Consider the following 21,147-nt stretch of genomic DNA (forward strand, 5'->3'; position numbering starts at 1 on the left):
TGATGAATAACAGAAGGCATATTTACAAAATACTGTATATACTCCTTGCAAATCAACAAATCAATTATTACTCCTGCTTGATTTGTTTGCAACAGAAATAGTAGGTAAAAGAGAAAACTCAGTGTTCAACACTGCAAGGGTTCAGCTTATGTGGAGCATGAATGTGCTTAATAGATTTCACATAATAAGCATGTTGGATTGTGGTATTTCATGGAAAGGTCAGAGGGTCAACAAAACAAATTACTTAGGGGTCATCATCCAGGGCCCATAATATTAATAGCATATTTCATGAAAATCCAGGTGTTAGTTTCTGATAAACCTTGTTATGGACCAAAGCGGCCCAGAGGAATTGTGATCTGACACAGGTAAGTGCAGGAAAGGTAAGACTGTTGCCATAGTCACTGGGAGTCAGTCTCTGAGAAGCATGACAACTGATTCAAAATTCAATTTAGCAGTTAGACAGAGAGTTTCAGGTGCTGTGGGATGATCCAACAAACACTTGGTTAGAAGCATAGTGATGCTTTAATGATGCTGGTGGGCCAAAAAAAGGACAAGCACAAAAGTACAAGTGGAACAGATGGAAAATAAATTGTATCTGAAAAAAGTTCAGATTCCAATCATGAAAAGGGGTTTCACTATTAAACACTGCGGCTAATGTGTAAATTGTTGCAGCTGTGTTTTGAGGTGCTTTGAAGTGGAAGCGGCAGCTGGCTGACGAGGGCAATTTCATGCCACTGCACTTTTTTAAATGAAAACAAACTTCAGCACTTCCTGTTGAACCAGAAAACTGGTTATGCGCTTAAAAGCCATTTGGTTTGATATATACCGTTAATATTACTGTTAATAATGATCGTAACAGTAATGTGAGGATGTATTGACTATATTTCCAGGCACCCTACAGAGGGAGGTCGAAGGTCAGCATCAGGTCTTAAGGGCTGCCTGCTGCCCAGGCGTGTTCAGTACAGCCAGCCAGAACTTGAAACAGTGATATGCAATAGTTTCAGTTGCATAATAGCTCTCACACACACACACACAGAAGAAGCCACACCCATGAACACACTGGGAGTACTTGGTGTGGAGTGAAGTGTCCTCAGGTTAAAAAGCAGCTTTGCACATTTAAATAAATAGGGACAGAATTACTTCCATGATGCTTTATTTGCATCCAAATAGTTTAGGTCTGCTTTCTAATATCACTACAAACCATGCATGAAGAAAAATTCTAGTTTGATTCCAAAGGTATAATTAAACTGAGTTCCTTGCCGATGTTGCAGAGCATTCAGAAGCCGGTTTAGAGGGTGTGCCATGGGGCATTGCATGATGCAATTCCCTCTAGACCAATCAATAACATATGTGTTGCTCTGTTTTGACTTGCCATTATAACCCATCTGTCAACTGTGACTGAGAATGATTCACAGCTGCCAATATGGTTCACTCCTCTTTATTAAGGAGGTCTTGGTATATTTAGTGTCAGCTAAAACATTAAGAAACCCATTATTGTCTTTGTGTGAATTATTCCTTCTACAGCTTCCCTTACAGAGATCTTTGAATCTAATCTGTTTGAACAGTGCGGAAGCAGACTGCCACAACAGGTGTCTGTTAATGTAATAGTCTTGTATTCTTCACATTAGCTTTTCTCATTTCAAGTATCTAGGGAGACTCCTGGGTTGTATGAACAGCTCATCCAAATATATTCACTATATGAACCATCTCTCTCACTCACTCACTCTCACACACACAAGAAACCAGAGAGTGTGTCTTGTCAACTGGAATTAACACTTGCATTAATTCACCACTCCCTGAACAGTGAGTCATAAGATGGAGAAAACCCACTACCATCTCATTAACAATGCATAGATGTGCATAGATGCAGTTTTTGTATTTGTCCTACATCTGGTCTTACACTTTTACACTGCTTTTTGTTAGTATGCTAATGAACATCAGACCTGTGGGATTTCTGATGCAGATTTGGAACATTCATGCACTCACAAGCAAATGTAACTTGCAGGAGCTAACACAGTTAGAACTAGGCAGGTTTTTCCAATGAGCTAGTGAACATTTTGAATGTAACATGTATGTTTAAAAGGTGAGACAGCTGCTGCTGTTTATAGCATGCAAACATAAGGCATGCACCAAGACAGTCAAAAGTAGACATGTAGGCTTATTTTCTACCTTGAATTTAGGGAAACTGAGGACTTCAGAGACAGAGCTGTGGTCCTGGTTTAAACAAAAGGACACAGGACATTACTTAGACACCATCCTTTATATACAGTGATCATGACAGTGTGAGGGTACCCAGAAAATCAGAACATGAATAAACTAGAAACACCAAATAATACGGTCAAACCTAACAAGGCCTGAGCAGTTAATTAGTACAGTAATTCTTTACAGGCAACTAATGATAGATTATAAACTATATAAGCTTCAGACCAATACAGACAGAAACACCAAAACAATGATCCCACCAAAAAAAAAAAAAAAAAAAAAAAAAAAAATGTGTGCAGTGGTCACATTCTGATCAGCTGTAGTCCAGGACTGGCCTCTGGGTGCCTACTAATGCTCTGTTGATTTAAAGTGATGCTCATCGATGGTAGAGAAGACATGGCCTTCATTTACAAGAAAAGTCAAAGCAGATCTGTACGAGCACAGAGACAGACTGCAAATTTAAACAGTCCATTATGGTTTACCTTTTCTTTTTGTTTTACTTGTCTTCAATGTATTCTGCTGCCCCACGCACATGTGCACACGCGCGCACGCACACACACACACACGTATACAGAACACAAAGGATAACGAGCTGGTACCTGAGGTCTGCCTCACTGAGGGAGTCCAGATGTGTCTTCAGGTCATGGAAACTGATGCCATCATCAGGGGAGAACTTCCTGATTACATGCAACACCTTAGACAGGAAGCAAGAAATTAGTTTGCAATCAGTATCAGTTGATCAGCGTATTAACATTTCCCACATCCTGAAGTAACAGCATTGCTTTGTCTGACTTGCAGACCAAAACCCAAAGACATTCAATGATAGCAGCAACAAAGTCTCAACTTTAAGCTAGCAAAGCTTCATTTACCAAACTAATTTTCATTAGGAACTATTTTCTACAATTTTTTGACATGTCATAGTAGGAAAAGCACAGGTGAACATTATAAAAACCGCAGTGTACCATTGAGCTGCTTCGTGTTCAGGGTCTGGGACACAGGATTGTAAAAGAGACAATGTTAAAGTTACAAGTAACAAGCATTTGCCACTATGACAAGTCAAAATGAGACACTGCTGTTGGAACTTCACATTAATTACATTCATTTCTAGAAGTCAAGGTATCAGTAATACATTTTATAAACAGAGCAGTATCTGCATGACTGTTAGCTACAGCTAAGCAGAAAAATGTGTTTGTGATGTGGGTGAACTGACCCGGTCCTGGTTGGTGAACAAATCTTTTGGCGAGATGTCTACAGGATCTCCACCACCACTCCGTCCAGACAGCGAGGTAAGAGTGGTGTTCATATTCACGTCGAACACCTGGATTAACAACGTGAGCGCGCTCAGGTGAAGGGTGAATGTGCATTTGTGCAATATCAAAAACATTAAGCAGCAGCTCTCACCACAAAATGACAGTCACTCCTTCCAGTGAAACAAGACTTCATCAACAGTCATGTGACAAACTCATTAGCTTAGCTGGCATATGGGTGTATTTGCTCCACTGTCTCTGGTCTCATAACTGTCTGCAAACCTCAGGTCTTTTGTGGAGCAATTAATACTACGAGAGAGGAGGTTAAATAACACAGCTGGAGAGCATCCTCTGATCACAGCTATTCCACTAAAGTGAATTAATGTCACCATGAAATTTCACCGTTTTAAAGGCTGGTGTGACCAGGCGTTTAGTCAGTACAGACCAATCAGGTCAAAGGGAGATTTTGTCACTGATCAAACTCTTGCACAAGCTCCGATACCTTTCTAAAAAGCTGCATATGGGCTTGTACCACTTCCAACATGTGGGATGTGATCTCATTCAGGTCCTTGATGCAACGCATGTTCATTGCCAGCAATGACCTTTCACCCTAAACGCAAAAAATAAAAACTGCATTTGTCACATGGTCACAAAAATCAAGGAGAATTTCAGCACTCACATCCCTTTACTTCCCATCTCCGCCATCATCAGTTTATGTTACTCACTCTGAAACTGCGTAGATTTCCTGTAACTCTCACATATGTTCCAGGAGAGGCAAACATCATCAGACCACTGTCCTGTGAGAAATGCCAAACTCTTCATTTACCACAAAACCACAGTTTGCAGTTTCCGTTTGTCGTTCTGAACAGAGCGAGTTGATGCTACTGACCTCTGCATTAACCCACTGCTTCACACTTATAGGTGGACCTGTCATGTCATCCACAGAGAACAGGATGTTGGTCACGGAGGGAGAATACTCTCTGATGACACCCACTACAGACACCTGCAGCAAGAGGAGCACAGATAATAAATCAGCACGAGCAAGAGGTTATCCTCATACCAAACTCCATTGCAGAATTTAGCAGTTAAAGGCTTTGTATTTAAAAAGGGACTGCAGCATCAGACTATGGGGTTTTTGAATAGAGTTTTTAAAATGATGCTTAGAAAAGCATGATTTGCTACTTTTAAAAAAAGGCATAATTTCCATAAAATGAGTCAGAAGTTTTTGCTTGTTTTAAAGATTCATGTTCAAACTAGCAGGATTAAAAGGATACACAGGTACAGAAAACATTCAGTGATCATAATTTTCACTAATCACTCTGGACCCTATTGCAGAGGAGCGTCAGAGTCATGGTTAGGCAATTCACAAATAAGTCTCAACCCCAAAGTCTGAAGTCATGTCTAAGCTTTAAACCTTGTTTCAAGTTTCATGTCCTGAGCAGCTCAGCTGAGTTTCAAAGTTCATTGTTGACCTTGGAAACAGCAGCCAGCAGAACAATGTCACCTCAAGATTCATTCAGTAAACGTTCTGGATTGAATTTTTCTCACTCTCATGCTCGCACACTTTAAAAGCACTGTTGTCTTAGACATTTGTCCACTGGTATGTGCTACCTAACACACATTTCCTTCCTGCTTGCACAACACAACTAGCAGTCTGATTTTTCATATATCCGCTGACAGGAAGACAAAGAATTGATGCACATGCTTTTTTATTTTTCTTCTTCCTTTTAAACACCTTAGCCTGGCTCTGTGCAGGACAATGTCACTCAGCTGGCCAACCACTTTTGGTCTAGACTCAACTAGTATGGATGGACTAACTTGATGTTTTATACATCTGACTTTTCCTCCATGAGGCTGAATTTTTTTTTTTGATTGATGTGTTGCCATCAGGTCTAACAAATATTCAAGGTCCCTCAAGGATAAATTCTTATAACTTTGATGATTCCCTGGACGTTTCATCTATCATCAGTATCACTGGATCAAAATTTCCATGAGTCCATTACTTTGTGACCAAACACCTGCAAATCTAATGAACTTCTCATCAGACTCAGCTGGACTTTGTCTTTAGTGCTAATTAGCAAATGTTACTATGATAAAAAGCTAAACAAACCTTATTAGTACTTGTGTAGTGTTAATCATCTGTACATCATCTTTAAAGCATACTGATGTTAGCATGTGAACCCTTTTTGTTAAAAGATTCAAAATCTTTTTTTTTTGTGCATTTCTGTTCTTACCTGGTTCAGCTGCCAGTCACAGATTGCAAAGGTGTATTTGTTCATTTCAGAAGCAGACAGAAGCTGAGACACTGTGCAGGGCAGAATCTCAAGAGTTTCTTTCTTCTGTGGATAATATCAGAGCGAAGGAATTAAATCTCATCACAGCATATGAACATGGATCCTTACACAGTATTTTACCACTGACAGAAGACAGACACACCTTTGGCATTTGCCTCACTGCGTTGTGGCCAGTGATCCTGCCGGTGGAGTGATCGCAAACTGTGACAAGGCAAGAGATAATGTCCAGAATAAAATCAATTTGTTAAGAAAAACTGTTAAGTCAGAAAGAACAAAGGGATCATTTGAAGCAGCTTAAACTTACCTTTGTTCCACATGACAAAATGTCATACAGGCAGCTTCAGTAATGTTAAGACTTCAGAGGCAGGCTGGAAGCACAAGGAGAGTACAGCTAACTTTGCTGGTGGCTTCTTTATGGGCAGGTCCACCAGGTGCATTGAATTACAGCAATTAGCCCAGCACAGGTGCAGCACAGGGCCAAAGAGGGGGGGGGGGGGGGGGGCTGAGGAGTTAAATCCAGTCACATGCTCCATTTCTTTAAAACGCTTCAAGTATTATTTCAATTCATTTTTATTAAAAAAAAAATCCATCAATTCAACAGTGATTGACAGGTGTTCACACCACTTTTGATAAACTTCATTTAATCTCTTCAAAATATCTTACAATGACATAAGAGCAAGAAATTGTTCATACAAAAGTGTGAGAGCAGAAGTTTGGCCTGGCTGTGAGTTCAGATCAGAGCAGATCAGAGTGTGTTCTTCATCTGACACAGGACATTTCAGAGTCGCCCCGATCCAGGACTCTCATACGGGTGCATCGTGGTGCTGCACTGCTACCTCACTAACTCTGTGTCTGAGCACATGATAGGCAACCGGTAAGGTGAGGGGAATGTGATTAAGGAAGAAAGACCTTTTCCATCACAGGCAGCACTGAAAGATGGCACAGATGTCTTCTTTGTTTACTGCTGCTACTAGTGGCCAGAAGCTGTGCTACATTAATACTACTGAAGTACTGTAGGATTCAGCAATACTTTATTTCTGGCAGTTTATTTTAACGCTTTCCAGCTGTGAACACCTCCACCACTTCCTCTGAGCAGTGCATTGTGGGGCCATAGTGTTCATCAATAGCACACTCAAAAATCAAGTGTTATGTATGCATACTGAGTTTATTTTTGACACTACTTGATTTTGTTACTTCTCCAGTGTGAACACCAAACATTCTGCCTCATCCATGTCAGACTTATCATGATACAAACACGGGGCCCATGGAAGCCGAATTCCTTTGTTCAATATGAACTAGCTCAGATTTAATAGATAATGTTAAATTGTCGATGCACAGTAATTTTAACCAACTCTACAATCGCACAACCGTTGTGAGTTGTCCTTTGACGCAGGCTGTAAACCCCATGTGATGTGAAAGTAGCATTAGTTTGTAGTAAGGAAATAAGACACAGCTGGTTTTCTTTATATAGTTTCTGACCACTGGTGGCAGCACTGAGCACAGTACTCCTATACAACACTCCAGTGGGTGAGCAAACAAGTACTCCCGCATCATCCTGCACCATTTATGGTATTATATGGTTTGTATTAAATGTAATGGAAGAGACTTTTCTGTCATGTCCTGCCCCACTGTCACTACATGTTCTTATTTTAATGTGACAGATTATTATGAGCCACTCAGACACTGAAATGTTAAAGTCTCAGGGGACAGCAGAGCTGCACTGTGGTCCACTGTACGATGGTCCTGGATCAGATCTAAGTGGTTAACTTTGATTGATGTCTCAAATTCCAGAGGAGACTGTCCAAATAGTCCAATACCAGACAGAAAGGACGACTGAGTTGACCCGAGTTGTATACCAGCTTTGCTTACACAAAAAAAAAAAAAAAAAAAAATTCACAAACAATAGGCCAATGTAAAACATACAATTATCACTAGCACACCAACAGTATTAACCTGTAAATATGTCACATCTTTTCAGTGATTGCAGTAAACTGAAACTGGCTTAAGAGCTGAAGAAAATCTGAATCCATCACAGCAATTTACAAACATGTCAGGCTCTTGAAAACAGAGCACATCCAGTCAAATGTACATCAACCTTGTTTCATCCCCTGTTGATCCTATACAGTATTTACACATGTGCAAAAAGAATTGAATACAACAAATCAAAGGGTGAAATCTCTTGATACCACAGGCCGAGCATTTGTTTGGCAAACCTCACAGGAAAACAAGTGTCTGCCCCCCTCCCCCCCCACCCGTCTAAAAGGGTAAAAGGAAAGAAATCTAGCCGGAAATGACTCTACCCATCATCCTCTGCTCTGCTTGAGCTCTGAGGATATGGGTGACCTACTTTCCGAACTTTGCTGCTCATGTACAGAAAGCCACAAATACCACATTCTTCAAGCAAAGCAACATTGTCCGAAGCAGCGTAAATGTCCTGTAAGCAGGGACAGACATTTTAATACTGATTTGTGGTATTGCTATTCATACCGAAGCACCTCGCTGAGAGTCGGTGAAATGTGGTGCAAGCTCAAGCACAACGTCTGCCAATTTTGTGCTTGAGTGCAGTGTCAATGAGGCCACTCTAGTGTCAAAAAGAAAGCAGTGAATTTCTGAAAATAAGGCAAATCTCGATCGCATCATGACAAGAAATAAAACTATTACAGCTACGGGGAGAATTCAAGGCCATATATCAGATAAATGTTTGGCAACAAGTCGGGAGGAATTTGATCTTCTGCCAGACCGAGAGCAACGAAGAAGCCAAGATTGTTTGCTTTTACAGGTTTTTTTTGTCAAATTTGCAAAAGTGCACAAATTATGTATGACCTGAAAGGCAAAAGGGGTCCCGAGCATGATCCTCTGCCAAGTGCTGCAACAACTTAATAGGCTTAGAATTAGCCTGTCGGAAGCATGAAGAAAGGGATTACTGTAAGATCCAGAGCCCAAGGAAACGAGGAGCAGTGACACAGTGAAAGGAGATCAAGTTAAACACAACAGTATTATGTGTCAAAGGAAAAAAAAAAGAAAAAGAAAAGAAAAAGAAGAGATCCTCTGGCTCATGGAGGATTGTGCGAGCTGGTGTCTTCTCTCGCTTCTTCCCTGAAGGTGAGAGGCACTGCATGCATAAGTAGACTGTTGGCTGACATTGTGTTCGCCTGATAAACAAATGCCAGAGCAGTTATCACGCTCAATCCAGCCTCACAGAGCTCCTCCATATAATGCAGTAGGTAGTTATTAGGAATAAATATAAATCACAAAATTTAAAAAAAAAAAAAAAAAAAAAAAAAAGTGCTTTCGCTAAAATCCCTCCCCCCTTTTGCTCGTTCAGGTCTCCTGTCTGAATGGACACACACATGAATATTCATATCACTGCTACTTTAATTCAAGCAGCTCACACCTCAGATAGTTAAATATATGTTTAGGCAACATAGGGAGCTCAGTCAAAAGTAGATTCATCTGCGGTGTGTGAGGAAGGAGGCCGGACTACTTTACTGTAGTGTGCTCAGTTGTTTGGATTTTCTTCTTCTTATTATTATTATTGGATAATTCTGGTTTATTACAACCTGGGTTTTATTTTCATAGTTGTGGACATTATTATTTCTATGGGCTGTGAAAACACTGTATTCACCCTCTGGGGGGAGGGTGTGGTAAAGCTGTTACAAGAAAGTCCAGTGGGGCAAGAAACCCCATCAGACAGCTTGTAAACATGTCAACACTTCAGCCAGATTATCTAAACCACTTGAAGGTGAAACTAAAAGTGACCTTACACAAAAACACTGGTAAGAACGCCTCACTGCACAGAGGAAATGTAGTGCACGTAGTGACTACTTATAGTAGTCTAATGCTGTACCAGGAATGCAGCCTGTTGCCTCTGATGGATGTTTACAACACACAGTGTGGGTAACACCTTTGTTTTCTCTTCCACCTGCTGCACAGACCAATGCAGTGGGTGGTCACGGTGCTTACTTCTAAAGGCCACGCATATATAGGCTCCACATGTCTTCCATGTGGATCCTAAGCAGCTGAGGATGGTGATTTTTTTTTTTACCTGAGACCTACAAGCTTTTTTTTTTTCCTTTTAAACTCACTGCACAGCAGTGAGTTAAAATTTGATCATGCAGGAAGCCACTAAATATATTTTTAAGAGTCTTTTACAGGGTTTGGATCAAGTCAGCTTTCTACCAGATCAAATAATCAGTGAGCTAACATTAGCTCAGTACAGCTAACAAAATCTCTGCTGTCATTTCAATGGTCACCTGCTAAAAGTGAGAAACTTCTCTTGTCTATTTCTGTCTGAAATAAAGGACCAAATGTTTCTAAGCTTACCATGAATTTCGTGTGGTAAATCTGCCACCATTGTCACTGCAAATTAAATAACACATGCCTACTACAATATTTACATTAAGAGGCATAGCAACAATAAATTAAGGGGAGGGGGTCGATTAACTTGGTGACAACTATGTTGTCATTAATATCCACAGCAATAATGGACACAACCATGAAAATAAGCAAAGCCTGAATATGAATTCAAGTTGTGCCAAAACCAGATTCATCCTCTCGGCTCTCTTCCTGTGTGAGTGTTTTTGTGTTTAAAAAGCTCTGCATAAATAAAGGTGACCTGCCTTGCATGTTATACATTCTAGTGAACTGGTTAGGGGTGTGTCTGGGACCAAGTCGCTTATCTTGAAGTTTGCAATGGGCTGAAAGAAGAAAACGCCAACCACAAGCACCTGCAGGCCGGACACTTCATGATATGAAATGTCCTCCGCCCACACAGCCAACGAAAAAAAAAAAAAGTCTGTTATCTTTAAGCACCAAAGTTTGGTACTTTTACCCTCTAAGACTACAGAGCAAAGCAGACCCTGTTAGTAGATGTTTGTCTACAAATACCATCATGCTGTATGTTGTTATTACCTGAGGATTCAGGGCATATCTGCATTTGATGCCAAAACAGAATCAAATCTGGACGTCCATGTTAATGCTGGTGGTGGTGGGGACCAGGCAGGAATCGGTTTGTGCGTCAGGATCTGTTGAAGCCACGAACGGCTTCAAAACATTCTACGCACTGAGGTGACTGTGTTTTAACATTGGCCCTTTGGATAAATGCACACTGTAAAAATCACAGGATCATGTCTCATATTGCATTTGGTAACAATTAGCACCGAGTCCAAGACGGTATCTGTAGACAAACTGTTGGGCCGTCACTTTGACTTTCACTTCTAATTAGACTCCAGGACTTTTGGGGTCATTCTGCTCTTCCATCACGCTCGGGTGATTCTGTGAGGAGGAAGTGGAAGCCGTGATGTGATTAGCCTGAGACTAAGCTGCAGTTTTGAGCAGCAGCAGCAGTGGGTGTCACACCTCTCCTCTTCATTATAAAGACAAAGCTAGTAGAGGACTGTATGTGCTTGGAAAGTGGATGAAGTGTAAGCCATGATACAAACAATGACTATTCTAGTTCTTGTTCCCTAGTTGAAAAGCAACAATCCCCTGTTATGTGACCACCTAGGTTAACAGTAGCTGATGAGATGTGTATATGTGCTTGATCGGCTGAGTCTGTGGTGCCTTTGCCCATCCATCACGTGTCCCAGTCCAGCTCTCTGCAGGCAATACGGACCAGTCTGAGCTCCAGTTCAAAGGCGTCGGGCCGTTCCTGAGGGTTGGCCGACAGCATCTCCCTGATCAGCTGCTTCATGTGGCTGTTCATGCTCTTTTTCCTGGCGGGGATCAGCAGCTCCATCTTTGGGTTCTCTAACAGGGCCTCCCCTAAGGGTACAATCTCTGAGCCCTGCTGCACATAGCTCCCCAGCAGCTCCTTCTGAGTCTCCACATCCACAAAGGTGATGCGCTCCACCATGGCCCAGATAATCACCCCCAGGGCAAAGATATCCGCCTTGGCCGTGTAGTGGCCTTCCCAGACCTCCGGGGCCATGTAGAAGTCTGTTCCACAAGCTGTGGACAGGAAGCACTTGTTCACGCTGGCTGGCTCCTCCGGGTTGAGCCCGGAGGTGGAGCAGACCTTGCTCAGGCCAAAATCTGCCACTTTGAGGGTGGGCTCAGACGATCCAGTCGGCGTGCAGGCCTGGGAGATGAGGATGTTGTCCGGTTTGAGGTCGCGGTGTATGATCTGGTTACGGTGCAGGAAAGCCAGGGCGCTGCCCAGCTGCAGCATGAAGCTGGTGTTGGTCTTGCGACTGGGCTTGCGGGACAGCAGGTAGGCGTTCATGTCACCCCCGTCGCAGAAGTCCATGACGAACCACAAATAGTAGGCACAGCACGGGTCAAATGTGATCTCGCCTTTAAGAGACGTCTCCACCAGCTGTGGTAGAAACACAGGAAAAAGAGAAATGAGTCAGCATGAGACCACTGGTGTTGGCTGAAGCACAGGCAGCTTCTGCATACTGCACATGTTGGAATGTGCCGGCACCAGATTTTCTGTGATAATACACAGGTATTATCGTGACATCTGTCATCTGTCTGTCTGGTCGGGTGATGAGAGGGGTGTCCCCCACACAAAAAGCAGAAATGAAACTTTCGCTACAGGTAAAGCAGAAACTGCAGGAATTTAACATGCATGATCTTAAAGCAGGAAGTTTGCCCTGACTGTTTACTCATACAGTGGGACACTCAGCAGTGTGGGCAGAAGAAAATGTTGCTCATAACTAAGCAAGCCAGGTTGTACTGGCTTTGTATTCATTACATGTAGTCTACCACCTTCCTTTGTGGGCCATTTTTTTTTTTAAGTCAAAGCTGCACGACAGGCCTCTCATCTTTCATCCCTGCTGCAGGAAGTGAGTTCATTTAATCTCCCTTTTTGACAGCGGACCACAAACCCGTGAGGCTCCATCCATCTCACATTAAATTAAGATTAAATGGGACGTCTTTGTGGAATTTGAGAGATGGTGTTTTGTATGACGCACAGAAAAGCTGCAGGTCTGTAAAAGAGCAGCATAAACTAGAAAAGGTTACATTAAATGGAGAAAGTTTAAATGTGCTCATAGTGACAATCTGTGGATAAAAACTCTGAAACTGGAGTGAGTCAAAACACAGCAAGAGAAAAAACATTAAATGGCAGAGTGAAGTTGAACTTGACTGAACAATGTTGAAAAAGTGAAAAGAAAGAAAACAGTGTGCATATATTTAACAAGGATGGGGAATACACTCCATACATACAATGTGCAAAACATGCATCCAGTTTACTTTCCCAGTGTTTGTGCAGTCAGAGCACTTCTAGTGCTGACAGTCCACGTGGTCTCAAGTTTTGGGATGCATGCAGATCTCAGCACACGGGTCTGCATGGATCCTTGTGATTTAGGTCACGTAGACTCGGAAAATAGGAATTGGCCCAAAGAGATGAAGGCAATTGGAATGCATGCTGAAGAGCAAGGGCTGAGGAAAGAAGTGGTTCATATAAGGTGTCGTCCAGCAACGCCAGAAATCAGATGTGTTCATGTTGTTCTCAACACAGGAAGGCAGAGTGAGAAGCTGGCTGTCACACAGAGACTGAGGCATGATAATCTTTAAATATGGGGGTAACAGTACTTTATTTTAGACCGTCCCCACTGGAAGACATGCATAGTGTTGCGCTCAGTTGTTCACGTCACAAGAGGTGGTTGTGTAACAAACAGGGAAAAAAAAAAAGACAGCTGGAGAGAAAAGTCCAGTCCTTGTTTCCTTTCTCACCACTGCACAGCTGGCCAATCACAACGTCAAGTGGGAGTGAAAGCTGGACTCTCGGTTCTGAAAAGTTACATAAATGATCAGACACAGAACCTCACCCCCTCACCCCTCCCAAACGCAACGCTGCAGAGGTGCAGAGGAAAGGTTTTTAAACCTCTCTGACCATCCAACAAGCCGTTCTGACAGTTCTGAGTATAACGACCTCGGAAGAGATGAAAGCAGCTGAAAGGAGCTGACGTGTAACCACTGAAAGCAATTTCACCGCCAGTTAGTCGAGAGTAATTGTCAGCTTCATCAAAAGTAAGAGATTAACGCGATGGGAATTGCAGTAGAAGACAAAGTGCCAGAGAAAGCTGAAGTGTAGGCTTTGTACATAGCTGAGGTGTCAGTCTGTATATGTCAGTAAAATATTAGCTGAAGTAGCTGATCAGTTATTTGAATAGTAAAAGTTAGAGTGTTGGTTGAGGCTGGTTAAACCACACATAAATGCTTCTGATGTTAAACGCTTCACAGGCAAAGCAAATGCTCTGAATATGTGCAGCGGGCAACTCCTAGTGGAAACCCTGCTGTAAACAAACGGCTGCAGATTGTCTGATAAGCCACCAGCCAAGGAATCTACTACCCAGGAAGAATAGATGCAAATTGTCCCACAGTTGGTGTGGCCAGATAATTCTGCCCCATTATCATTTGTTCCTCTGTAAGCATGTACGGGAACATTACAGAGCAATGGAAAAAAAAAAAAAAAAAGCTGGAATAAAGGGATTCTGGGAAAGTGTCCAATGCTAGCGCTGCAGAAAACTGAATGAATGGTTTGACAATAGCCCCGCGTGTTGCTGAGAGTATAATGAAGCACGGGCAGAGTGCCTGTGAGGGTGCAGACAGGTTGACGGGGGAGACGAGCTCCCCCGCCCCCCCCCCACCTGCGGCCCCGCCCCCAGCCCCCCTCAACCCACGCCCCCAAATCAAACCTGACAGCACGTTCATGGGACCGTGGGGGACACAGAGGCCGCAGACAACACGGATCCAAGCAGAAACTTCCAGCCCTTCTGCTAATGTCTTTCAGTAGCACACCTGCATATGAACCAGGGCTCGTTCCTTATTTCTGATTCCAAATGTAAATATTTGTGCTGATATTTAACATCTACATTACTGGACAAGAAGAATCACCAACTTGAAAAATCAGCCCAATCATCTGGACCTGCGGCAACGGGACACTAACATTTCAGCAGTGAATGGAAAAAAAAAATAAACATCCCTCTTATAATCCAGGATTTGTCTCAGGATATCATGATACACTTTGTAAATCAAAACAGGCCTTCAATTCATTACAGAAATTACAGCGTCGGGCTATTTTAAGACACAGCAACATGTGGCCAACCAGCAAGTGCTTTTCAAACGCATCCTAAATTGTCACTGGATTCCTCTCCTGGCTGTTGTCTCCTTCCTCTGAAATCTGCCATCATCTGTGTGACTTGTGGACAGGAATGTTTGGCCCAGCGTCTCGCCAGCAAAGAATCATTCTACAGATGTTAACAAGGTCTGGCTTTGGGAGAGCTGTGATGAAAACAATGTGTAAAAACTATGTGCAATTATCGAAAATGAGATCAAATGAGACTGTGACAGCCAGTCGACCTCGCAGTGGCTGGTTAGCACTGTTGGCTTAAAAAATTAGTATGCTGATAGCTCACATCTTCATTTGTAAAATGTGTTTAAATGTAAACTTGAGAAGCGTTTATTCATTGTATTATTCAATGATAACTGCTGAATACGTGCACACCCATGTCTGATTAGGACTTGGCAATGTGGATGAAATCAATATTATGATATCAATCAGAACATGTTTTATATTGATATAAAATAATTCCCTATGATCATCATAAAAAAACATACATCTAAACAGACAACAGGTCCACTGCACTGGCAAGAAAATAAGAAATGTGTGGGAAAAGAATTCCCACTTACATCTGCCTTAACTGGTCCAGAGGCTGTATTCTTAACTGGATTCAAGCCAATTTCCAAAAAGAAATATCAAAGTAAAAAGACTTTTACTTTGACAGCTGCAGAACCTGCTTGAGAATCCTCACATTTTTAATCTTCCTTCAGTATTAAAGTAATAACAATGAGAGTGGTCTGTGCATCCATGGCTGCACTGCAAACAAAAACTGCTGGTAGATAATTCTGCATACTTTTAACAGTACCAGTTTACCAAATATAAACAAATGTGTTTATATTCCCGAGCGCTGGCACTCTCCTCTACTCATCAGAGGGGTGACGGTGAGGAGGTGCAGTTTATTCCACTGTTGTCAACTGATAATCTGCACTTAAAAAATATTTCACACACTATTCGCTTGAAACTGGCCACAACTTTTGTCTTGTTCAATCAAATTCTAAGCTCAGAAGGAACGAAAGGGAAACAGCCTTCATTTTCAAATCCATCTAGAATAATCTAATCCATTTAGCATCCATTTACAGATAATTACCAAACCTATGCAAAAAAGTGAAGCTGCAGCATCCACGCACTCCACCGTCACTTGAAATGAGGGGTTGGGGCTCAGCTGCCATGGTATGAATGAAAGTATCTTTATTAAGCTTTCTTAAGCACCTACAGTCAACCCGTCACCTCTCAGGAACACCTATCCAATACACTTGTGTAACATTGATCTACCAACACAAAAAAAAATGGTATAAAATGTCCAAATGTAAACTTAGACTAGCTTCTATCCTCAGCTAAAGCACATCTAACTTAGGCTAAACTACTATGATCAGTGCTCTTCTCTGAAAGGCTTTTACCCTGACACAGCTACAGGAAGTGCTGAGCATGCACTAACAGCACACTAATAAACACATCAAACATTCAACAAGTACTTGTCTGACCTCATAAATCACATAATCAAGACCCACTTACATCCTCAATGTGGTGCCATGTTAACAGTATGTTCAAGCCTGCGTCTACCATCTTTACTGTTCGACAGAAACGCCGTGTCAGTGCAGAGTTAGTAAACTACGGCCACCAGCCCTGCTCCACTGAATTCTTTGTCCTCACCTCCAGGTAGAGCGGGGAGCTAGAACCATGGTTCATCCTCTGGGCGAGCTGGTCCCGCTGCAGGATGCACTCCTCCAGGTGGATAACGTTTGGATGCTGGCTTTGGATGCTGCTGAGGGCCCAGAACTCCCGCAGGGCCAGCTCCACGTTCTCCGGAGAGTGGCAGCGGATCTTCTTCACTGCCACCCGGGCCCCTGTGCGCTTCACTACTGCCTCATAGACCACGCCGTAACTGCCACGCCCCACCTCCTGGATGAGCTCGTATTTCGGCTGGCTGCTTACCATCCTAGTCCTCACTGTAAAGAAACAACATGGCCGTTACTGTTCGTATCGTTTCTACTTCTGTTAAATTAACTTTGAATCAAACCTCACACTTTGGAACTGCTTGATTTTCCAAGACTCAGTAAATCTGAAGCCACACCAGCGGCTCTGTGAGACTGTAATGCTCATTAGACACCAGGCACAACTTTTATTATCGTCAGATCCTTGCCACCGCTTAGGGGATGTAAACAGCAAGTAAAATGTTGCTGTGGATTCAGTATGTTTGCTGTAGGCTACAATTTGAGCCCTGTTTTTTAAGCCAATAGTTGTTTATATTTTGCCAAACTGGCACCATTAAAAGTATACAGAATTAGCTATTAGCAGTTCTTGTTGATAACTACACAAGATCTTTGTGATACTGAAGAAAACACAGTGAATCTCAGGCAAGTTATATGGAGCATCCTTTTTTCTATGACCTCTAGTCAGATTTATGGCGGGTTTATTAGTGATGAACATGTCACAGGAAAGCAGAAGTCCCACTGGATCTAAAAATACATGTATTATGCCTGTGTGTTCAGATTTGTCTGAGTTGTGACACTGAGAAGGAGCACAAATTCTAACACAAATTGTGGTTAACAGGCACTAAAGGTTTTAAACTACCTTAATTGCCTCCCTGAGTCATATGTGTGTCTGCTGCTGTGTGTCACTGCAGCTGCCCCAACTGCTGACCATGTTGGTAAATGGGCCAAATCAGCAGCCATACTACAATAACTAGCTTTCAGGACAACAGCTTGCACCTGTGCCTTTCAAACCTATGCAGACAAGGCTATGGATAGGTCACAGACCGAGCTGGTGCACACACCACCTAGATCTCAGTAAGTGCAGACCTGTACCGAGAACCAGCTGACTGACTGATCCAACATCCTGGCAATCTTGTCATCTTCTCTCTTCTTTCTTTCAGTCTATGGATAATACACACACCAACGTGTCATCAATGCTAACATGCAACTCAGATGATGATTTACTGTAGATTATCCATCATTATCTTGTTACTGCTCCCTCTTGTGGACTAGTAAACTCTTTCCCTACCACAAAATCCGTTAAAAGTCCTCTATATGTTGCCTGACCTGCTATCAAACCTGTCTGTGAACCCAAATTAACTCCCTACAGTTTAAATACGGGTGTTACTGGAACAAACTGATTGAGCGGCTCCACAATGCTGCCTATTTGACTGGCATGCTGGTACAAGAACGTGGGTGGCATTCTGATAGATAATTGACATATGTTCTACTTCCCTAAAGAATAAACACAAATTTTCCCAAATAAATACAACAGCATCCCTTCCTGTTCCTCTCGTTATCATTCCAATTTGATAGCAGAGAATGTGCACACATGCACACACCTTAACGACACCATATACTGAGGCCACAAAAATGACCACAAATAGACACCAGCTTTTAAAAACAGGCATCAGTCATCATGTTACCTTGTTAAGATTTCCATGCATATGTCAAAGAAACATGTGATGCTTCCCAGAACTTGCTATGCCACTAAAAACATGCACTACACAGAAGTAGGAAAAGGCACACCTAACCAAAAGAGGTCAATTCATACAATTCATGACACTCATCCTTATCATGCAGTTATATAATCCTGTTCCACCTGCAAGAACAGAAAAACAGCACTGAGGCTGCAACTTCTGATTAAGAGTAGAGTTCAAAGAAGGAATAAGATCAGATGTCTGCAATCTGGGCAACTAATGATTATTTATATAAACTCTATATATTAACTCTAATCTGTGGTTTATTTTTACCAGTAATTGAGTCATCACTTAGTCCATAATGACACCTTTAAATTACTCATTTTGTGTGGCCAACAGTCCACAAACCAAAGACAGTAACTTTATGGTGATAGAGAACAATGCAGGAAATTCTCATGTTTGAGAAGCTGGGAACCTGCTTGACATTTCTGCCCGGACTATTTATCCTTTGTCAAAATTGCTGTTGATTCATCACTTAATAAAAGGATTATTGTTTCAGCTCTACTTTAAAAGAAATATATTGCTTCCTTGTACAAAAACACATTACTGGCATTAATCACTGTTTATTTACAATTGCAGTAAAACAGTTATAGCATTAATAACAACAGCAGAGTTTGGAGAAAACACAAGTTAGCACTACAACTAAATCCAAACTGCGAGTCCACCATGGTCCAAATGACCGGACGACTGGCACTGACAGCGTCAAACACCTGTACCTGTACATGCGTTCAGTGGACTAATGATAAAACTTCATTTTAATAAAAAGATATTAGACACTATCAGATCTGGTGGTGATAAACATCTCCCAAAAGTCGGAAGCGAGAAGCTGTCTCCCAGACAGAAAGAATGATAGCCAGCATGCTAATGGGATAATTAGACATCCACTTGGCTGATTGGCTAACAGGCTAACAGCTAAGTGGCCTGGCCACCGTCAGCTCACGATGTTGTTGGTTAGCTAACGTTAGCTAATCACGTTAACACCAGCTAACAAAGAGTCCAGCTCTCACCAGCACAATCGACATGTCTGTCTGCACCAAGCTTATATAATTCAAACCTAAAACAAGTTCGTCGCTCCTTCAGTGTACTAACATTGGAGCATGGAGGAGGCATGCACGCTAAGTACTGGGTATTGACAGTTTATTGTCCTGTGCGTGTGTGTGTGAGTGTGTGTATGTGTGTGTGTGTGTGTGTATGTGCCATCAAGAAATTCAACCAGATTCTTCAAAACACACACACCTGCAAGCCAAGTGGACAAGTAGCCACAGCCGCCAAGACAATAGCCTAAATGTATAAGAGGCTACAGCTCTTATGCCGAAAGTTGACATCTTTCCAGTCTCACCTTTGAATCGTTTCTCAGGGGTTCATTTGTTGTCTTCCTCACTCTCCCTGGCAGCCATTACCGCCGCACACGTTCTGCTCGCGCACAGTCAAACCGGGGAGGTTTTGTCAAACACGGGACGTGAGAGCGTGCAGCTGCTGTGCAGCGCAGCGCAGCGGCGGCTGGAATGGGACGGCTTCCGGTTACACATTTCAAAATAAGGTATTTTTTCCGCAAAGAGCAACAGGAGATTCTCCAAGCTGCTACAGAATTTGAAGGCAGGTTCCTATAATAATATTTTAACAATGTGCCGACATTCAGCATCTGTAAATATTATGGACCTTATGCACCTTCCAATTCATTTGAAACTGCAACTTTAGCTCATAATTGTGTACTTAATTTTTTTTAAATTTTATTTCTTTTTTTTTTGAGTTATGGCCTAAAAAATCAGTCTAATTTTGTGAAACAGAATACAATTTGAGCAAATAATCATTAGATAATTTATGTATTAAATATGACCGCGTCAGTGACTAACCATAAATGTATAATTACACCAGAGACAATCCCATTTATTACATGTTAATAACAGACCTTTTGTTGCTGAATGACAATTTCCATTAAGACGCAATTTCACACGTGCCGTTTTCAAATCTATTACAATTTCACCGACAACTTATTGTCCACCAAGGTAACTATATTTTGAATGAAGATTACCACACTTCCGGCTATGCCCTAAGCTAAGTTGGGCTGGCTTGTCGTGGTTCCCTGCATGATTTTTAGAACAGCCAGGCAGTCAGTTCTCCTCCCTCCTCTCAAACCCAACTGTCACTTACAGGGAGTGGACACAATAACATGAGCACCTGCACAGATCTTTACAATGCAGTGCCATGGCCTTGCATTTATTTCAGTACATAAAAATTAAAAATAACTAAAATAAATTTTTGTTGTGTGTGGTAACTAGGCTTTATGTGGTAGGCCTGATTTATATGATTGTTATAAATTGGCTATAAATCTGGTTTCACCAAAAATAAATAAATAAATAAAATGAACACAAGGTCCATTCACAAACCCTTTCTTAGAGCTTTAGGCCACATTTGGTGTTCTTCATCACTGGAGTTTGTTGTCATGGGGATAGCCTGGTTTTGTACCCCCCCACCAAAAAAAAAGTGAGCAAGTTTAGTCTTTTAATAAAAGTCTGATTCATATCAGTGTCATCCATCTCAAAGAAAAGATCAATACAATATTTCACTGGCTCTCAGAAGAACTTAACCTGGACTGAATCTTTAATCAGATTACTGCTGAAAAGATTGAAAGTGTGAACATTGGCATCATCATCATGGAGAAGGTTTGACAGTCGTGAGGATAAAGTGTAGATACAAGACACAAACACGGATCTTCTCTACTTTTGATCTTTAATTTGTCTTTGTTTTGCAGCACCAATTATTTCAGTGACAAATGTACTTGCTGAGTTAAGGCTGCAGTGTGTTTTCAGAACAACCCTGAGCACTGAGTAAAGATTCAACTTATACCCAAAACGTCTACATGAACATGTTTAACCTGAACAA

At 41.8% G+C, this 21,147-nt stretch overlaps 2 protein-coding genes across 3 annotated transcripts; both read right to left on the bottom strand.

Annotated features, from left to right (window-relative positions):
• Positions 1–2,268: 2,268 nt before the first annotated feature.
• Positions 2,269–6,157, bottom strand: LOC121192205 (replication protein A 32 kDa subunit-like). Of its 2 annotated transcripts, XM_041053786.1 has the most exons (9): positions 6,048–6,155; positions 5,886–5,944; positions 5,684–5,788; positions 4,339–4,452; positions 4,175–4,246; positions 3,952–4,059; positions 3,413–3,520; positions 2,802–2,896; positions 2,269–2,632 (listed from the first exon to the last, which is right to left on the bottom strand). In XM_041053786.1, the coding sequence occupies exons 1-9, from the start codon at positions 6,058–6,060 to the stop codon at positions 2,551–2,553; spliced, it is 756 nt and encodes a 251-aa protein (XP_040909720.1). In that variant the 5' UTR covers positions 6,061–6,155; the 3' UTR covers positions 2,269–2,550. The 2 variants fall into 2 exon arrangements, with proteins under 2 accessions (XP_040909720.1, XP_040909722.1); XM_041053788.1 differs by lacking the exon at positions 5,886–5,944 and having other exon boundaries at positions 6,048–6,157.
• Positions 6,158–6,359: 202 nt separating this feature from the next.
• On the bottom strand, positions 6,360–19,712 carry pdik1l (PDLIM1 interacting kinase 1 like). Its single transcript, XM_041054019.1, has 3 exons — positions 19,604–19,712; positions 16,464–16,759; positions 6,360–12,059 (listed from the first exon to the last, which is right to left on the bottom strand). Exons 2-3 carry the CDS (start codon positions 16,746–16,748, stop codon positions 11,319–11,321), a joined length of 1,026 nt encoding a protein of 341 aa, XP_040909953.1. The 5' UTR covers positions 16,749–16,759; positions 19,604–19,712; the 3' UTR covers positions 6,360–11,318.
• Between the last annotated feature and the right edge of the window lie 1,435 nt (positions 19,713–21,147).

Source organism: Toxotes jaculatrix, chromosome 13, assembly GCF_017976425.1.
Source record: "Toxotes jaculatrix isolate fToxJac2 chromosome 13, fToxJac2.pri, whole genome shotgun sequence".
NCBI lineage: Eukaryota > Metazoa > Chordata > Actinopteri > Toxotidae > Toxotes > Toxotes jaculatrix.

Coding starts and splice junctions, on each gene's coding strand:
- LOC121192205 (XM_041053786.1), bottom strand. Junction 4,453..5,683: donor GTGACTGGCAGCTGAACCAG/GTAAGAACAGAA, acceptor CTCTTGCTGCAG/GTGTCTGTAGTGGGTGTCAT. Junction 3,521..3,951: donor ATATGCAGCTTTTTAGAAAG/GTATCGGAGCTT, acceptor TTGTTAATCCAG/GTGTTCGACGTGAATATGAA.
- pdik1l (XM_041054019.1), bottom strand. CDS start 16,748: ATGGTAAGCAGCCAGCCGAAATACGAGCTCATCCAGGAGGTGGGGCGT. Junction 12,060..16,463: donor GCTCCCCGCTCTACCTGGAG/GTGAGGACAAAG, acceptor TTTCTACCACAG/CTGGTGGAGACGTCTCTTAA.